The sequence below is a fragment of the Astyanax mexicanus genome, chromosome 11 (assembly GCF_023375975.1).
Source record: "Astyanax mexicanus isolate ESR-SI-001 chromosome 11, AstMex3_surface, whole genome shotgun sequence".
NCBI lineage: Eukaryota > Metazoa > Chordata > Actinopteri > Characiformes > Acestrorhamphidae > Astyanax > Astyanax mexicanus.
In genome coordinates, this window is record NC_064418.1 from 1623715 (window position 1) to 1644356 (window position 20642).

At 40.2% G+C, this 20642-nt stretch overlaps 1 protein-coding gene and 1 long non-coding RNA gene across 3 annotated transcripts; one reads left to right on the top strand and one right to left on the bottom strand.

Annotated features, from left to right (window-relative positions):
• The first annotated feature begins 687 nt into the window (after positions 1–687).
• Positions 688–11061, top strand: ednrbb (endothelin receptor type Bb). Its single transcript, XM_022665651.2, has 7 exons — positions 688–1157; positions 2024–2136; positions 2307–2511; positions 4895–5041; positions 7363–7496; positions 7580–7688; positions 10859–11061. Exons 1-7 carry the CDS (start codon positions 714–716, stop codon positions 11039–11041), a joined length of 1335 nt encoding a protein of 444 aa, XP_022521372.2. The 5' UTR covers positions 688–713; the 3' UTR covers positions 11042–11061.
• A 30-nt stretch (positions 11062–11091) lies between these two features.
• Positions 11092–11697, bottom strand: LOC125805018 (uncharacterized). 2 transcript variants are annotated; one of them, XR_007441288.1, is made up of 3 exons: positions 11496–11697; positions 11387–11445; positions 11092–11161 (listed from the first exon to the last, which is right to left on the bottom strand). It is a non-coding gene; the product is annotated as an uncharacterized LOC125805018 (long non-coding RNA). The 2 variants fall into 2 exon arrangements; XR_007441287.1 differs by lacking the exon at positions 11387–11445 and adding an exon at positions 11321–11370 and having other exon boundaries at positions 11099–11170.
• Between the last annotated feature and the right edge of the window lie 8945 nt (positions 11698–20642).

Sequence of the window (20642 nt, forward strand, 5' to 3'; positions counted from 1 at the left end):
GATTTAGTGTATATTAGGAATTATTTAGCTATACATTATATAGTGTGTACAGAGAATTATTCCGTAGACAGTATGAATTATTCACAACCCAGTATAATTTGTTCCCAATATGAATTATCAGTAAGAATTATTCACTGTCTACTATGCATTAATCAGGACTCAGTATGAATTATTCAGTTTCAATTATGCATTAATTAGTATCCAGTATGAATTATCCAGTGTAAAATATGAATTTCTCAGAGTCTATTATGAATTGAATCAGCATTCAGTATGAATTATTCAGTGACTACTATGCATTACTCCAGATTCAGTATGAATTAAAGAGCGTCCACTGTGCATTAATTAGGATTAAATAAGACCTATTTAGTGTCTACTATGGATTAATCAGGATTCAGTATGAATTATCCAGTGTCAAATATGTATTACTCAGAGTCTACTATGCATTAATCAGGACTCAGTATTATAAATTAAGAATTGTCTTCTATGAATTACTCAGGATTCAGTATGAATCGTTGTGTGTCTACTATAATTATCCAGCATTCAGTTTTAATTATTTGGTATTCTATGCAGTATTCATAATTAAGTATGATCTTGGATTATTCAGTATGTAATTGATGTATTATGTTTTTTTTTTCAGTAATCCAGTATGAATTGTTGAGTATCACAGTGTATTTATTTGTGTTGGTTGTAGGTGTAGATTTATCACTGCAGAGATGGAGATAGTGAAGATGGAGATGAGGAGGAGAGTTGTGATGATGCTGTTCTGCACACTGATCTTCTTCACTGCAGTTCAGTCTGAAAGTTCCTCCAGATCCTCCTCATCCTCATCCTCACCCTCCCACAACCTCACAGCAGATCAGAGGAGCTCCATCACCCCCAACACCTCCTCCACCTCCTCCACCAGCTCCACCCCTCCGCGTAGACCCGCGCCCCTCCCCATGTGCAGCGCCCCCACCAGGCTGAGGGACCTCTTTAAATACATCAACACCTTCGTGTCCTGCTTCGTCTTCCTGTTCGGGATGGTGGGAAACGTGACGTTACTCAGGATTATAAAGAAACACAAGTGCATGAGGAGCGGCCCCAACATCCTGATCGCCAGCCTCGCTCTGGGGGACATCGTCCACATCCTCATCGATATTCCCGTCAACGTCTATAAGGTGTGTTCAGTAATCAGCTCACACACCTTCTGATTACAGCTGTTTTAACTCAAATACACCCAAATCTCTTCTTCCATTACAGTGACTTTCTTACAGCCAGAAGGAAAAATCATTTCTAAAAGCAGTCAAGACATTCTCACCCAGACCAGAGAAATAATGCATTATATCTGAATTATTATCTACTGTCTGGAATAAAATTAAATAAAAAATGATTTTTTAAACTTTATGACTTCTTAATTCAATATAATAATAAGAGAAACGACAGAGGAAGGTGCAAAGACCGACCAGGAAATACTGACACAAGAGGACTATATATACACACAGGAAGCACACACCCGGGAAACAGGTAACGAGAGGGCGGAGCTACAAATAGACACACATGACGGAAAATTACTGGGGAAAACACAGGGAGACTAGAAACACAGGGAAAACAGGGCAAGGGCGTGACATTAGAAAAAAAAAAAAATATATATATATTTGTACTTTGTATTTTGTATTTTCTTTATTTTAAAATGTTTTGTTGCACAGAACACTAATCGATACCTGTTGTTTATCAGAAAAGATCATAAACCAGCCAATGAAATCAGCAACTCAGTCATTAGAGCATGTCAGCACTACAGAACAATTAAGGCAAAATAATAAAAGCTCATTATTACTAAATACTTGCTATTTTATCATGTTTAGGATTAAAAGGATTAATAGGATAAAATAATTAAATTTTAATATACAGCTCTGGAAAAAAAATAAGAGAGCACTACAGACAACATTTTCCCCAAATTTATTATCATTTATTTGCAGAAAATTAAAAAATGGCTGAAATAACAAAAAATATGTTTTTTGTTATTTGCTGTTTGTTTGTGTTTCAGCTGCTGGCGGTTGATTGGCCGTTTGGACTCGTGGTCTGTAAACTCGTCCCGTTCGTCCAGAAAACGTCGGTGGGAATCACGGTTCTGAGTTTGTGCGCTCTGAGTGTCGACAGGTGAGAACAGTCATTACAGTACCTGTATATATTTTACCTTAAAGCACATATACGTCATATAAATTCACTCTGAGATAAATAATCTCTATACAGAACCCCTGCCTGTGATAAAGAACCACTAAAATAGAGTTTGCAGTAAGGCAGTGTGTGTGTGTGTGTGTGTGTGTTAGGTACCGGGTGGTTGTATCGAGGAGTGTAATCAGAACTCTGGGGAAGCCGCAGTGGACTCTCTGTAAGCTGTGTGTGATCTGGGCGGGGTCGGTGCTGCTGGCGGTTCCGGAGGTCGTGGGGTTTGATCTGATTATGATGGACTATAAAGGAGAGCAGCTCAGAATCTGCCTGCTGCACCCACTGCAGACCTCAACCTTTATGCAGGTAACATTCTTAAACCGGGATTAGTTCTGGGATTAGTTCTGGGTTTAGTGCTGGGATTAGTCATTCTAGGGCTTTTTTTGACGGGTTCTGGGGTTTGGTAGGGTACAGGGGTTAATTCTGGGGTTAATGTTCAGTTTAGCATTTCTAGGGTTTAGTATTTAGTGTTACAGCTATGGGGTTTAGTGCCAGGTTTAGTGGTTTCAGGGTTTAGCAATTCTGGGGTCTAATGTTGGGCAGTTCTGGTGTTCAGCACTTTTTTATTTAGTGCTGGTTTAACATTCTGGTGTTTAGTGCTAATTTTAGCAGTTTGGGGGTTTAGTACTAAATGTAGCATTATTGGCCTTTAGTGCTGGATTTAGCAGTTCTGTGGTTTATTGTTGGGTTAATTTGTATCTGGGTTTAGTAATGGGTCTATTTGATCCAGGGTTTAGCGATGGGTTTAGCAGTTCTGGGGTTTAGTGCTGTGTTTGACAATTCTGGGATTTAGTCTAGGGTTAAGAGGTTTTGGGAGTTAATGGTTCTGGGATTTATTGTTGGGTTTAGCAGTTCTGGGGTTTAGTAATGGATTGAGCAGTTCTGTTGTTTAATGCTGGGTTCAGCATTTATGGGTTTAGTGCTGGTTCAGCAGTTCTAGCCCTTACCACTTTTTTATTTTGTGCTGGTTTAAACTTTCTGGGTTTATTTAATCTGGGTTTAAGTGTTGGGTTTAGCAGTTCTGGGAGTTAGTGTTCTAGATGTTTTGGGGGTTAGTCCAGGGGGTTAGAGGTTTTAAGAGTTAGTGGTTCTGGGATTTATTGTTGGGTTTAGCAGTTCTGGGGTTTAATAATGGGTTTATTGATATGGGTTTAGTGTTGGGTTTAGCAGTTCTGGGGGTTAGAATTAAATTTAGTATTACTGGCCTTTAGTGCTAGATTTAGCAGTTTATTGTTATCTGGGTTTAGTAATGGGTTTATTTGATCTGGGTTTTAGTGTTGGGGGTTAGTGCTGTGTTTAACAATTTTTTTATTGGTTTTGTGAGTTTTTTGGGAGTGGTGTGTTGGTCATTCTGATGCATTTAGTAAAGAATTTTGAGAAAACCCTCTATTTTTTACAGCTAACCAATTAAAACTACCACTATTACACCAGGCTTTTCCCAGATATTCATGTGCAGATGTTCTCCTGATGTTCCCCCGGCTCTTATCTGTGTCTTGCTGAGAGAAAGGATGAAGCTCAGTAGAATAAGAGCTTCTTCTCGTGGCTTTTCTCAGTCAGGGGGTTGCAGTGTGATTCCATCACCCACCCGAAACACAGTCGTCTAAAATCAGTCAGAGAGACTCAGAGTGTGGAACAGTCAGACAGCCTGTTACCTTCAGCAACTCATCTGCTCCTCCGCTCGAATCCACAGCACCAGAACATCACACACGCACACACACACACACACACACACACACACACGCGGTCTGTGTTATGCAAATGAACAATGCCGCATGCCAGTCCACCACCTGTGGCCCAACCCTGCGCTCCAAAACCCTTTATTAACCTGTGTGACTATCCGTCCTTTATATCCAGCATTTTAAAAAAACAATAAAATTAAAAGTGATAATGCAACAACTAAGTCACTATGATCAGGAGATCGCTGGTTCGAATCAGCTGCTGGAGCCCTGAGAGAGCACAATTGTCCTTGCTCTCTCTGGGTGGGTACAGTACAGTAGATCTTCTTTTTTTCCCCCTCATCACTCCTAGGGTGATGTGGATCAGCACAAGGATGCGTCTGTGAGCTGATGTATCAGAACCGAGTTTAGTCACCGCAGAGACCATCAAAAACATTATAATGATGGAACTGGCTCTCATCAGGACTTTCCTAGGAAAGGAAGAGCAAAAGTTTCCTCTGTTGTACAGGATAAGTTAATCAGAGTTACCAGCCTCAGAAACTGCAAGTTAACAAACAACTTCCTAAATAACTGTTTTTAAGTTACTACATGATTCCTTATATAGTGTTACTTCATAATCTGATAGATCACTTCACTATTCATTTTATTACTATTTAATAAACCAAATAAAAACAGTAATAGCTAGAGTCCAGGTTGAAGCTCTTTTTCTGCAGCAGCTTCTTCTTCTTCTTCTACCATTATTCTTAAGGGATCGTAGACTGTAGGTGAAATTAGATTAAATAAATAATGCATTTCAGTGCAGATACTTTCTTCCTCTTCTGGACGAGAGTCACGTTCTGAATAACACAGGCTGATCCACTGAAAGCTGGAGGGGTAGATCTACAGAACATGCTTTAAATTCATTTATTACTCCAGATTAACTCAGCACAGGGTTTTCTTTGTCACTTTTAAGTTATTTCATTTAAAATAAAATATAAAAACTAGCAGTAAATTCTTCCTCTTCTTCTCTACAGTTCTATAAAGCCGTGAAGGACTGGTGGCTCTTCGGGTTTTATTTCCTCATGCCTCTGATCTGCACTGCAGTCTTCTATGGTCGTATGAGCTGGGAGATGTTGAGGGGGGATGTGGAGCGCTCTGAGATGACCTATCACCTGAAACAGGTACGCTGGGTTTACGACTGTATGTGTTATGTGTTTTTTATTAAAATCCCTCAGCCCAAATATACAAATATACAAATATAAGAGTAATTGTACATTTTCAGCTAATACAAAACGTTTTAAGAAAGTTTGGCAGCGTTTTGTAATAATTCCTGGAAGGTTAGCCTGTAACAATACAGAAATAACTTTCTAGGAATGTTCTGAAAGTGAGTCACATAATTATGGTTCCTATTACTATGTTATTACACTGTTATTACAATGTTATTAAAATGTCATTACAATGTTTCTTATATAATTTTCACAGCAAGATGAATGCTAATGTTATCAAAATGTTAACAGTTAAAAGTTACATTCAAAAACTAAAACAAACAAAAAATGACATAAAAAGAGACATTGCAATGACATCAGAATTGTTATCTGGGTTTCTAGCCAGGATTACACTACGCTAAACTTAACAGCTTTTTGTTTATGGAAATTAAAAAATACAATTTTTAAGAATTAGAATGTTTAGCACTGATTTGTTTTTGCATTAAATTATTGCTTTTGAACCAAACACTTGCATTTTTTAATATATCTTTTTTCACTTTTTTGTAATTTAAAAGCAAAATTTCAAGTTTTAAAAATACAAGTAAAATAAAGCTATAAGGTATCTCCCGGACGTAATTTGATTGGTTGGTTGGTAGTTCGATTTAAGACTGAATCGATTGCTCATACTGTGTATCCCAGATTTTTAATCTGAATATTTTACCTCGTATTTTAAGCTGTCTAATTTGAATGACATGAATTTCTTTTGCTTGAATTTTAAAATGATATATTGAAAAATGCAAGAGTTTAGGTCAAAGCCCAAAAAATCGTATATAATAACTCAATGCAAAAAAAATCAAGTTCATATTCATAAAGTTTTAACAGTTCAAAAATCAATATTTGGTGGAATAATCCTAATTTTTAATTACAGTTTTCATGCATCTTGGCATCATGTTCTTCTCCTCCACCAGTCTTACACACTGCTTTTGGATAACTTTATGCTGCTTTACTCCTGGTGCAAAAATTCAAGCAGTTCAGTTTGGTGGTTTGATGGCTTGTGATCATCCATCTTCCTCTTGATTATATTTTAATTTTAAAATTGTACAGACCTGCACGTTTCATGCAATATACTGTATACATCTATATAGTGGTGGTTTGAAAGTGAGTATAGTGAGCAGGTACACACTCTCACCTCTCTGCTCTGCAGTCCTGTACCTGCAGTTAAAGAGGCGAGACGTCTCGTTCCCTCCTGCAGCTTTTAGGAGGAGTGGAGCATGTTCTCCCGCAGTGATGAGGTAATGTGTGAAAAGGGAGAAGATGTATAGTCCTGGGAATCCAACCAAGAAACACACAGAGAGCGACATTAATGGAGCTGAACATCAGTTCAAAGTGCTTTCAGCACCTTAACACTTCCCCAACCTTTCTGTTAAATCTGTCCTGCATTAAAACAGTGCTTCAGTGAAAATTTTACTTCAGCCCGTATTAAACTGCACCTCTACAGTCTGAGTGAATCAGGTTCTATATAAAAGAACTGCTAAATAAAAGATTGATTAACCAGACTAAGAACAATTTAAGCATTGAAATGGTTTAAAATGTGTCGTTATGGTTCTATATCTTACTGAGACCTAGAAAAAAGAGCTTTGATATCTAGATGTTTTAGGTAATTTAAGTAATTTAAGTATTGAGGTTAAAAGTAAGCTACAGTAAACCTTAAAAATAATTTTAAAAAATTATAATTTTCCTGTAGATTTTGCTAATATTTCACTTTTATTTCATGAACATAAACATATAAGATGAAGGAAATTAGACTGAACACTAAAACTGGTTGGTTTCCCAGACAGAGATTAAGTCTAGTTGTAGACTATATTTTTCTAACAATGGAAAATCTCCATTCAAAATATTGTGTGGTCCAAAACTAGACTTACAGTGGCTTGTAAAAGTATTAATACCCCTTGAACTTTTTCACACATTTTTCACGCAAGGTGTGTGAGGAGTGAGGGTGTATGTATATATGCACAGGTGTAATCAATATTCAGGTGATTAACTTCTTAGGGGTGCAGTGTGCAGTGCAGACTATGATGTGATCGTGAGAGGAAGTGATGTCAGTGTGTGGTGCATTCTGGGTATCGTAGTCCAGAGAGACTGGAGATCGAAGGTAGAGCTGAGTGTGGGAGAGACTGGAGCGCTTTCGTTGAAAGGCGTGGCACAATGTCCACTGCAGTAGAAAAGTAGAGGATATAAAATTGTGTGGTGTTGTGGGTAATCTTAGTAACAGTGTTCGGTTCTTTCTCTTTTCACAGAGGTGGGAAGCAGCCCGAGCCGTGTTCTGTCTGGTTCTGGCGTTCGCTATCTGCTGGTTTCCTCTGCACCTGAGTCGGATTCTGAAACTGACCATCTACGATGAGGAAGACCCCGGCAGGTGTGATCTGCTCAGGTAAGAGAGAGGTGAAGTGGATGAGTATTGCACTTGAGTCTTGTCTGTTGTTTTTGTACAACGTTTTGCTTTTTGGTTTCCAGCGCCTTCCTTGTTCTCGACTACATTGGGATAAACATGGCCTCGCTGAACTCCTGCGTTAATCCCATGGCTCTGTATGCGGTCAGCCAGAGGTTCCAGAAACACTTCCAGGTAACGTCAGAGACTTAGTTCCTGAGCTCTGCATGATGCTCTGCCTATAATAAGCTAAGCTAACATATTTGTTGAGATTTTTGAGAACCTTACAAGGGTTTCAAGAACCTTCTTAAAAGCTTAGTAGCAGCAAACCTTGTGTACACTTCCACAATCCCTTCATACACTTTGGGTGCTTTCAGACCATCCTAGTTTGGTTTGGACTTGATTTTACAGTTGGTTAGAACCAAAATAGCATTGACAAATAGACCAAAAATACCATCAACTCAGGTTTCACATTATTCACAATATATTGAGGTAAAAGAAATACAGCATAAATGTTCCCAATTTGATATCTCTCATACTTAAAATACCATAATACTTAAAGGAGTCAGTAGGAAATGAGAGTGACAATGAGAAATGGCTACAGAGGTCCAATTTCAAGAGTTTTTTAAATACCTGAAGCTCACTCGGGTTGCCAAGTTGAGGACACTGGACCTAAACAAATGAATGGAAGACGAGCTTAACAACATCTACCAAGCAGGTGTCCAGCTTTATATTGACTTTATTTATTAATATAAAAATAGACAGATAAATAAACAACTAGCTAGCTGCTAGAAATGGCCATGAGTAACATTTACTGTTACAAGTTTTGGACGTAAGAAATCGCTCAACATATAATCTCAATCTTAGCTCAAATACCCTGATCCTTGTTGCAGAGGGTATTTGCACACAGACCACTGATATGAATGTGAACACTCAATTTTTTAAATAATTAACATGCCCATCCCTAGTAAGCTAACTTAGTGGTTGAAATAAATTATGGGTTGTGATAAATTCCCTGGTTTTCAGGAGAAAATTAGCCTGCTCATCGTCTTCTTATACTTCTGAGCTCAAAGTCTTCTCAATCTGTTAATCTCAGTGTTGATATTCACTCTCATTTTATTACGATTTTGATCATTAAGCTTTTTCAATGAATATCGAGGCTTTTTAAGTTGTGTATCATCTAAGATTTGGACTGAACCAACCTACTTGCTACCTTCTTGTGTTCCTAAATCTGGCAACTTCGCAACAGAACACAGATTTCCGTGACTTACAACACAGTATTCTAGTCAGAAAATACTGGCCGAAGCTCTGCTGACAAGAGATGACGTTGCTTGAATTTTGCATGTTTCCCTATTATCTGATGACACATATTGATCATTTTATTATTAACTATTGCAAATATGATCCATACTGGTCATTTTAACTGTATGAGCATTTCTGTGCTTTTTAAACTAGAATATTAGTTTAAAAAACTACTTTAGAGACAACAATGCTGAATCTGTCTCTGTACCCTCACACTCACCCTAAAACCAAAGAACATTCTCTTTTCTTTTGTTTGTTTTGCTTTGTTTTGTTTCTTTGACAATAAGAATATTAGATTTAGTTTTCATCACTTCAGCCAACAAAGCTCCAAACGTCATATCTGTTCCATGATTCATTATTTGCAGTAATAAAAATCAAATCTTACTTTTATATGAAGCCGTACAGTCAAATTTAGAAACATAATATATCTGGGGACTTTACACACATCCCCCTAAGGCCTAGACTCAATATCAACACGCTGAAACGAGACTGTTTATTCTTACTCTTTACACACACACAGCTCACACACACACAGCTCACACACACAGCTCACACACACACAGCTCACACAGCGTAGAGTTACTGTAGAAATACTGCAGTTTTCCAGCTGTAGATGACTTTAAAGACTGTGTGTGTTCAGTCTTTTTTAATCCAGCGCTCGGTGATCTGCTCTATATCTAATGATATATGATGGGTTTCTGCAGGAACGAGCTCGTTTAGTTGAGCGTAACTCATTCATCAGCGGGTATTCTTCAACATCAGCTCACATTTAAAAGCATTACAGCTAAAGAAGAGCGGAAACAGAGGAAGCGGAGGAGCGGGGCTGGAGCGAGCGGCGCACTGAAGCCGTGCCAGTGCGCTTTGTTTACAGATGAATTATGAATAAGTAGCGTGCATCCCGCTGGAAATGGGATGTGGCAGCAGGTGGAGTGTAGAATTAATCTTGCATGATTATCGTGTCGAACATCATCAGAACTTTTACTCTGACTTCACTAAAGGTAACCTTGGCAGCGTTTGGGCCCCAAACTCCCAGAGTGGCTCGACAGGAGCAGCTAAAGTACATTAAAGTTCAGCTGTGCATCAGAAACAGGAGGTTTTTAACGCACAAACCCTGTGATGCTGCGGGAACACTTTATATGAATGTCTCTATCTCTATTAGACTCTATAAACACATTCATAACATACTATAATGCATTCTGAAGACATTATAAACATGGCTATAAATATTTATAAACATGCATATAAACCCATTATAGCCGTGTTTATTAAGCAGTATGACTTGTGATTATAATACATTATAAGCTATCTATCATTAATAATCTAGTCCCACAAAGAAAGTCTGTCACTTTACTTGGAGCACATAAAGACCTGTTATAATACATTATAATAAAACATATTTAGAGTATTATTGAGGGTGTGTTTTTATGTTGGAAGCTTTTTTAGTCCTAATGCATAATACTGCAAGCTAAGTTTCTTGGTATTGAAGTATGACACATTATAAACACAGCTATTAATGCATTATAATCACAATTTATGATGCATAATAAACATGGCTATGATGAATTATACATTTTTATAAATTAATGTATAGCCATGTACATAATGCCTTATGAATGCATTACAATGTGCTATTAGTTTGTTTATAGAGTCTTTTAGAGATGACATTCATAGAAAGTGTTACCGATGCAGCTTGCCATCAGCTGCTGGAGCCCTGAGAGAGCACACACAGTTGGCCTTGTGGGGCATCCTCAAACATCAGTCCACTGTTATGGAAGCTGTACACTGATTACTCCACACTGTAGCAAAGTATCATCAATCATATATTCAGTCCCATGAACAAAAAAATGTAAGAGGTGTACCTCACAGCTATAAGTATAAGTATAACTCTCCTGTTTCCACCAGAACTGTCCGTAACCACAATAAACTATTGTGGCCTAAAACCAGGTGTTTCAGTTTCATTGTCCAAACTCTGTATATTAATTGGACTGCTGCTAAACTCACACTGTAGTCCATCTAAAGAGTAGAGATTAGGCTGTTGAACCTGTTCTCTCTCCATCTTCCAGGAATCCCTGTGCTGCTGGCGTTCTTCTGCTACTCAGGAAGTCCCGGATGAGACACATAAGTTCTTGAGGTCAAAGGTCACAGAGCAGAACTCAGACAGCTCCTCCAGAGCTGAGCGCTCATCTAAAGACTGCAGTGCAGGTGAGAGAGCCCTGCTCACAGCCTGCTTATGCCTTCAGTCCTGAGGAACCCTCTCCTGTAAGACCTGAGGAACCCTCTCCCTGTAAGACCTGAGGAACCTTCTTACTGTAAGACCTGAGGAACCCTCTCCCTGTAAGACCTGAGGAACCCTCTCCCTGTAAGACCTGAGGAACCTTCTTACTGTAAGACCTGAGGAACCCTCTCCCTGTAAGACCTGAGGAACCCTCTCACTGTAAGGCCTGAGGAACCCTCTCCCTGTAAGACCTGAGGAACCCTCTCACTGTAAGGCCTGAGGAACCCTCTCCCTGTAAGGCCTGAGGAACCCTCTCCCTGTAAGACCTGAGGAACCCTCTCCCTGTAAGACCTGAGGAACCTTCTTACTGTAAGACCTGAGGAACCCTCTCCCTGTAAGACCTGAGGAACCCTCTCCCTGTAAGACCTGAGGAACCTTCTTACTGTAAGACCTGAGGAACCCTCTCACTGTAAGGCCTGAGGAACCCTCTCCCTGTAAGACCTGAGGAACCCTCTCCCTGTAAGACCTGAGGAACCCTCTCCCTGTCATACCCGAGGAACATGTTCTAAAGACGAGTCGATACGGGAACTGGAGCTGATATTCCACACAGAGTTCCAGCTCTACTTCTGCCTTGTCGGCTCTATAGTTTCTTATTTTTATCTTATATTTTCTGATTGTAAGATCTGTTGATGGTCTGTTTATATATGTTGTTCTGTGTATTTATATAGTTTGTGTATATTCTGTCGATTTAATATAATAAAAAAAACTTGATGTATGTGTCATTTAAACATGTACAAAATACCTATGGAATATAATGTTTAGGACTAATAACCTGCAGCAATAGATGAGCTACAGACAGTAACTGTACACCTGAACAGCTGAGCTATAAGGTGTTTCTATTTAAGTGGCCAGTGAATAGAAAAACAGGGTAGGGTGTTTCTATTAAAGCGGCCAGTGAAGAAATGTGATGTAGTTTTTCCAATTAAGAAACACAAGGTAGGTGTTTCCAATAACGTGGCCAGTGACAAAAAACAAAGTGTTTCCAATAAAATGGCCAGTGAATAAACTCGAGTAGGTGTTTCTAATAAAGTGACCATAAAATAGAAGTACAGGGTAGGTGTTTCTAATAAACTGCCAGAGAACAAACACAAGGTAGGTGTTTCTAATAAAGTGGCCGATAAAGAAACACCAGTTGTGTCTGATAAAATTTCAAGTAAGTAAGAGCACAGATATGTGTTTTCTAATAAAGGGGCCGGTGAATAAAAACACAAGGTAGATGTTTCCAATAAAATGGCCAGTAAAGAAATACAAGGTAGGCGTTTCTATTAAAGTGGCCGGTAGGTGAAGAGTAGTAGTAGATGGTGGGTGTTTCTATTAAAGTGGCCGGTAGGTGAACAGTAGTAGTAGATGGTGGGTGTTTCTATTAAAGTGGCCGGTAGGTGAACAGTAGTAGTAGATGGTGGGTGTTTCTATTAAAGTGGCCGGTAGGTGAACAGTAGTAGTAGATGGTGGGTGTTTCTGTTAAAGTGGCCGGTAGGTGAACAGTAGTAGTAGATGGTGGGTGTTTATAATAAAGTGGCCGGTACACTGTAAAAAGTGTAGCCCTGCTCAAATTAAAAAAATTGATGTCCATTTGTTGCATCTAAACTATTTGACTTCACTCAATCTAAATAAAGTCAATTGTTACAAACTGATTATTTTATTTTGACATAAACCATATTACTTCACTCGACCCAATATTAATTATTCACCTTGATCCAAGTTAAATTCTTTACATTTCAGTTTCGGAACCAAACTAATACATTTAAATTGAACCGAACTTAAAAAAAAACAACATGGCAGCATATTCAGAAGTTCCAGAAGTTACTGTGGCGTGGAAGAGGACGGATTACCAGTGAGATTCGTTTCAGTGCTCTCCTTCTCTTTTTATTTTGCTCTGAGGAGGACACTAAGAGCTGGATTTACATGGGATCCCACTTTTGAAAGTGAAACTAACTACAGCTCCAACGCAGCTAACCCCTCTCCCACACACAGAAAACACACAAAGGGTGAGGCACTTACACAAAACAACCACATATCTGATAACTACATGAATAATACTAGAACAGTGATAATAAAACATGACATGAAACTCTGGGATAAACAGTAACATAAACACGCAGAAAAACACCCACTTCCCCCAACAGGGTGAGCTCCCATAATTCCTTGCGCCCCCCCTCCAGTCCCGACGCCACAATATCATAAGCATGCGTTGCTATCTCGCGAGCGCGTTCAGGCACTTTCTCCCTCTCTCATTCTCTCTCTCGCGAGCGCGTTCAGGCACTTTCTCCCTCTCTCCCTCAGTGCTCTGAAGCACTTCTCTACAACTTCTCCCGTGCTCCACAGTGCGCATGCGCAATTCATGTTTGATTCAAATTAAAAATATTACATCCTTATCTCTTTTCTTCGAGTATGATTTCAGTGGAACCAAAACATTTGGTTTATTTCCTTCAGAATTGTAATTAATTTAGTCTGAATCAAAATTGACACATCAAAATTCAAAAAGGTTGAGTTTCACAATAAAGTCAATAATTGTACTATGTGTTCAATCATATTTATTAGCTTGAATGAACAGCTCCATGCTTCACTTTTTACAGTGTAGGTGAACAGTAGTAGTAGATGGTGGGTGTTTCTATTAAAGTGGCCGGTAGGTGAACAGTAGTAGTAGATGGTGGGTGTTTCTATTAAAGTGGCCGGTAGGTGAACAGTAGATGGTGGGTGTTTCTATTAAAGTGGCCGGTAGGTGAACAGTAGTAGTAGATGGTGGGTGTTTCTATTAAAGTGGCCGGTAGGTGAACAGTAGTAGTAGATGGTGGGTGTTTCTGTTAAAGTGGCCGGTAGGTGAACAGTAGTAGTAGATGGTGGGTGTTTCTATTAAAGTGGCCGGTAGGTGAACAGTAGTAGTAGATGGTGGGTGTTTCTATTAAAGTGGCCGGTAGGTGAACAGTAGTAGTAGATGGTGGGTGTTTATAATAAAGTGGCCGGTAGGTGAACAGTAGTAGTAGATGGTGGGTGTTTCTGTTAAAGTGGCCGGTAGGTGAACAGTAGTAGTAGATGGTGGGTGTTTATAATAAAGTGGCCGGTAGGTTAACAGTAGTAGTAGATGGTGGGTGTTTATAATAAAGTGGCCGGTAGGTGAACAGTAGTAGTAGATGGTGGGTGTTTCTATTAAAGTGGCCGGTAGGTGAACAGTAGTAGTAGATGGTGGGTGTTTCTGTTAAAGTGGCCGGTAGGTGAACAGTAGTAGTAGATGGTGGGTGTTTCTGTTAAAGTGGCCGGTAGGTGAACAGTAGTAGTAGATGGTGGGTGTTTCTGTTAAAGTGGCCGGTAGGTGAACAGTAGTAGTAGATGGTGGGTGTTTCTGTTAAAGTGGCCGGTAGGTGAACAGTAGTAGTAGATGGTGGGTGTTTATAATAAAGTGGCCGGTAGGTGAACAGTAGTAGTAGATGGTGGGTGTTTATAATAAAGTGGCCGGTAGGTGAACAGTAGTAGTAGATGGTGGGTGTTTATAATAAAGTGGCCGGTAGGTGAACAGTAGTAGTAGATGGTGGGTGTTTCTGTTAAAGTGGCCGGTAGGTGAACAGTAGTAGTAGATGGTGGGTGTTTATAATAAAGTGGCCGGTAGGTGAACAGTAGTAGTAGATGGTGGGTGTTGGTAATGAGGCTCTGATGCTGTTGTTTGGTCTGTAGTGCAGCAGATGTTTGTATTTGTGTTGTATGTGTGGGGGGGTTCACAGTGAGCGAGGTGGGGGGGCTCTGCAGAGGAGATGGAGATTGTAGCAGCAGTATTAAGATCAATGGCTCGGCTCTTAGACGGAGGCGGGAGATCTGCGAGGAGCTCGGCGCTGAAGGAAGAGGGATCTTGGCCTTCGGCTCTGAGAGGACATGAAAGAGGGCGGCAGGCTGAGGCCGACGCTGACCGCCTTTATGAGGAAGGAAAATAAATGTGTTTTTAAAACGAGCGCAGAAAGATATCCAGCCTGCCGAGGAGCACCGACCCTGGGGCCGACTCTGCACTTAACACTTACAAAACTAACTCATTATCTTTCCTTCCACACACACACACTCCTCACGCTCTGTCTCTCTGTGTCTCTCTGCCAGCAGGCATTAGACCAACACTTCTGCAACACTGTTGTATGTAATTGCCATATGGACTGCGTTTCGAGCCAGGCCGAAAGACCAAAAAGCCTGCCGGGCAGATTCCCCAGATAGCTAAATGAATATTTTATCTCATTTCCATCTAATTTGCAGCAGATCATTATACAGAACACAGAAAATTAGTGATTAATTTATAGAACAGATCAAACGCAGGTCCGCAGTTTGATTTCGCTCCCCTTCCTCTCTGTTTTTTGGACCAGAAGAGACGGATTTCGATGTCCGGCGTCTCTTCATCCCGACCTCGAGGTCCGGCCTCTGTTTTCTCAGCTCTCTATCTCACCATCGTAACGCTCACCCAGCCAATTAGCTCCAGTGGCCGCAAAATACAAACGCCAGCCTGTGTTTAAAGACTTCCCCGAGCCTGCTCAATTAATTTCACACTGTTTAATTGAATCCAGAGAGCGACCTAATAAAGGGTTCTTCAAGGGTACTTTAGTAAAGCTGGTGGTTCTACTGTATAACCGATCCAGAAAACCCAGGCTAAGAATCATCTGTGTGCTTCAATAAAATAACGCTTAGTCTGAGTAAAGGCTTATTTTAGCTGGTGGAAAATGATTTTGAATGATAATATTAGGCACTATGATATGATCCAATATTGTCTTTACGATACTGTACTGTGCTATTATAAAACTGTGTCTCTTAAACTGAAAGAGTGAGAACGTTCCCCACTGGGAAACTGGTGGGACTGTATTGAAAGTGGTGGAGAGCAATAAGAGGAAAAAGCAAAAACACATCAAAAATCAGCAAAAGAGATGGCTTTGAAACGAAGCTGGTGATTGGTTGAGAGATGAAATAATGTAGCATGGAGTCTCCTGGTAGCACTAAGGAAGCTTTCATTACTACGGTCGCAAAGACAATCAAACATTATGATGAAACTGGCACTCATCAGGACCACCCAAGAAAAAGAAGACCAAGAAATGTTTAAAACATACTCCAATTTGTTCACATGACTACACAAATAACTGACCAGATAACTGCGGAAATGTGATAATAAACCACTTTTTTTAAGTGCATTTTTTAACTTTTATTTAGCCAGGGGAAATGTTTGACAACCAATTCTGACTGTATTATAGTTATTAACCTTTCAATACGGCTCTATTAATCCTTTATTACCAGGTCAACACTTTAATACTGAGTTACTGAGTACACTTTTGTACTGCGTCATTAACCTTTTAGCATGGAGTTATAACAAATACTGAGATATTGACCCTTTATTGCTGAGTTAACCTATTATTATTATTGAGTTTTTATCCCATTAATGCTGAATTATTGAACCCTTATTACAGTTATTAACCCTTCAGTACTGAGTACTGAGTTATCAACCAATTTTTGTCCGAGAGAACACTTTAGTGCTGAGTGTTTAACATAAAACAAACATAGAAATGTAAATTATGAACCAATTAAAAGTCCAACCAGATTTCCAAGTTTTGTAAGCTTTGTAAGATTTAATACATTGAATTATTGGAATCATTATCTGATAATCACTAAATCAGGGGATTTAATGGAAAGTGTGAGAGTGTGCAGGATAGTGTTGGGTCTGCAGGACACTGACTCCTATTGGTCAGGTAAAGACAGGACAGGACAAGAGAAAATTCCTAAAACGTTTCCTATGTTTCTGTGTGACGGACGTTCGGGTCAGAACTCCTCCCGCCTCGACCTGCTGTGCTCTGCATGTCTGACAGACCTATCAGGTGTTTCCACTGTTCTTTCAGCGCTCCCCTCCACCTTCCTCTGACCTCATTCTGTCATCCATGCTCTCTCTCTCCCTCTCTCTCTCTCTCTCTCTCTTTCTTTCCCTACCTCTCTCTCTATCTCTCTCTCTCTCTCTCCCAGCGTTCGAGTCTTCCATAAAGTGTCCCAGTGCGCAACACATGTAACAATGCATTATAAATAGGTCCGTCATCAATCAGTCACTCAGCGGCGGGAAGGCAAACCCGGCGCCGTTGCCAAATTGGTGCGTTCCTGCTGCCGTGTGATGGATGGAGTGGCGGGATGAAAGGCGGGAGCCTCCTGACGCCTGATTGGGCGAGGGTGAAGGAGACGCTGCTCTAATCATCTCCTTCTGAGAAGGGAAGTGGGAGAAAATGAGTTTTGGTAAAAAGCGGCTCTGAGATGCTGGTTTCTTCATAGCATTGTTCCCGAGTGCCTGAACGCTCTCCACACGTCTCTAAACAGCTAAACAGCCACAGTTTACACCTCTGTTCTGATTATACAGGAATTTACAGCTCCTACAGATCTAGTATATTTTATACTGCTGCTAATGCAACACCACTGTAGCTCAACACGCTTGCAGGAGAATGCTAATGCTAATGCTAATAAGAACTGCTAATTCTGTTACATCAGCTAACAGCAAAAGCACAACTGATGCTTTCACCTCTCAAACACATTAAGAGGCAAGACATTAAAGTAATTACCTCTTGACGAGTTCAGCACAGCTGTTAACTGAAAGCCTGAATTCCAGGTGACTCTTCCAGGAATTGCTGACTAAGCAATCTAAGCAAGAGGTGCTACTTTGAAGAGTCTAAAATATAAAACTTTTCTATGTACTAAATAATTCCAAATGGTTTTATTCATAGTTTGATGACATTCGTATTAATCTACAAAACAGAACATTTTAAATAATGAGAAAAAAAAAGGCATCAGCAATAAGATGAAGACTTGTTTATTTAAATCCTTTATGCTAATTCTAATTCTCACCCTCGCTCCCGTGAAAGGAATGACAGTAATGCTCTGTGGGACTCTTGTGCACTGATGGTTGGCTGTGGCATCACCAGGATTTAAACCAGTGATCTATTAATGACAGAATAAATGCAGAGTGTGGAAACACCAAGCCTGGATAAATGAACAGGTGTTGGCTTGATCTCACCTTTCGGTTACCTGTAATGTCCTCGTCACAATTTGCATAAGCTGGTAAGATACAGTAATTATTACTAAATTATTTATTCCAGTAAACCAGATTCAACCAGTACATTCCCAGCATTAAACACACGTTCAAACAGTACATTTACACCAGTAAACACACATTCAGCCAGCTAATGTAAATGACCAGTATCCGCCAAATGCTACTGTATGTAATGCTATGTAATGTAATTTATGACAACAAACGATTTGCGGGCACTATTTTTCTAGTTGTTCATTAGCTTCAATAAAGCTATAATAACCTTGTAGCTCCAGTTAGCACCATGCTAATGACTGAAGAATTCAATCTTAGTTGTTTAAAACCTACAATAGGCTTGTAGCTCCAGTTAGCATGATCCATATACATGAAAAACAATTAAAGAAGCAGCAAACATCTCTTAAATGATCTGAATTGATCTGAAATGTGTTGGAGTTGAGGGTGGTGGGGGACGGTGGGGGACGGTGGTTAGAATTTGAGTTTTAGAGTTTGAGTTTTTGCTGAACTGTCTCTTTAAGCGGGAGCACCAGGCTGACACCTGGGTGATTTGAGCGATGATTTGCTGCCCACATCGTGTGAAATGTTTGAAAGGAGCACCTGACATAATGGCTGGAATTGAGTTAAGCCTGCGGGGAGGGAGTCAGGGCTGTGTGTGTGTGTGTGTGTGTGTGTAAGAGTGTGTGTGGCTCACCTGCCAGATCCAGATGTCCCCTCAGCAGCTCGTTCTCCTGCTGGAGGCCGGTGTGTTCTCCGGGGCCGGAGATGGCGCTGTCTGCTGAAATCATCAGGGCTCAAATCCCACAGCAAGAGTTTACAGTTCATTATTACAAACATACAGTCATGCAGTATTCCTCTCATTTAGACCTGCAGTGGAAAATGGACTTCCAGGAAGTGGCCACTTTATTGGAAATACTTTACTTCCCTTGTGCTTAAACTCTATACTGTAGTTATTGTGTGGGGTTATTAGCATTGTAGCGTATTTTTAGACAGGGCGATATTAGACAGCAGTTCGTCCAATGTTGCTTGTTTTAACATGTAATGCTAATGCTGCTCCAGCAGTGCTAGCCTGGGTTAGCAGCAGGCTGCAAGCTGATAATGTTCACCACTAAATACAACTAAAACTGGTGTAAGTATCACATTAATATCAAAGCTCATTTAAAAGTATATGATATGATATGTGTAAAATGCACGATTTTATTTCTAACATTAACATTATTTCTGTTTTTTTTTCACATAATTCAGCATACTGTGTTTCATGTTTCATGGTTTGGAGTTTGGAAGAATTTTAAGTTTTTTAACTGTAGAGAACATTTTATTTGCATTCTAACTTTTTTTTTTACACCAATTATTTTACAATATGTGGTTATATTCCAAACATATGCTGTTTTGCGCTGTTAAAAGAAACCCCTTAAATTCCAAGAAAAAAAAATAGTTATCACTGCTATAAATCTGTGTGTTTTTACCCTCCATCTCACCACACCCCTTTTACCAGAACCACAGCAACGCCCAAACCCATCCGCCCCCGAACCCCAACACCTTCCCTTATTTAAGTTTCAAAAATTTGGCAACCCTAGTCTCAGTACTGAACAGATATTCAAAGATTGGGAAGAGTACGGGGTGCTTAAATGGACTAGCATCTCTAAAAATGAAATAAATAAATAAATAAATAAAGAGTCCAGAGATTGAACCATTAAATCAGATGTGAGTTTCTGGCCTGTAATGAGTCACTGCAGTAAAAGCTAATGGACAGTCTCTGAGTGCCGGAGGGTGGACGGCGTGAGCCACCCCGAGGGTCAGTGCAGCTCAGCTACTCCTGGGCATGTCATGGCCGTACAGCGCGGATGCTAACGGTGCGCTAAGGTAGCTGCATTACCTGTCACACGTTTAATAGTGGTTGACACGACACGAGACCATGCCGGTGCCCTTGTGCACGGAAAAAAAGCATAATAATTAGGTGTCGTAAAAAAGGGTTGCCGTGATCCCAAGCCGCAAAAAAAAAATACAAATAAATAAATAAAAATACTCGCCATCGCCGAGCCAAAATGCAAAGTGTGCAATCAAGTAGCAGGGGGCAGTTAGCAGAGCGACATGCAGAGCGACATGCGGCGCTAATGCAGCGCTAATGCAGCACTAACGCAGCGCTGACCCCCCGCCCCGCGCGGCCCGCGTGTATTTATAGCCGGCAGGACGACGCCAGGACCGGAGCCTTCTCCCAGAGACCCCTTCACCTGAAGCTGCTGAAGGGGCTGTAATGAGGAGGTGTAAACTGAAGTGGCTCTCAGAATGTCCCATGTGAACACTTCACACTCCGAGCACACAGATACACACACTCAAAACACACACACACACACACACACACACACACACACACACACACACTTGCCGGGAAATGTCAGCAAGTTGGCAAATGGAACGCTGCGTCCTGAAGTCCCTGAGATGCCACATACTGAATGTTCCTCTCCTCTCACCTCCTTCTATATCAGCACAGGTGCAAAGACTTACCCCTCAGCCACACATATATATATATATATATATATAT

Bases quoted from the DNA above. Each gene is read 5' to 3' on its own strand.
- ednrbb (XM_022665651.2), top strand. From the start codon at position 714: ATGGAGATAGTGAAGATGGAGATGAGGAGGAGAGTTGTGATGATGCTG. The intron at 5,042-7,362 runs GTACGCTGGGTT...CTCTTTTCACAG, and splicing joins TGACCTATCACCTGAAACAG to AGGTGGGAAGCAGCCCGAGC. The intron at 7,689-10,858 runs GTAACGTCAGAG...TCCATCTTCCAG, and splicing joins GGTTCCAGAAACACTTCCAG to GAATCCCTGTGCTGCTGGCG.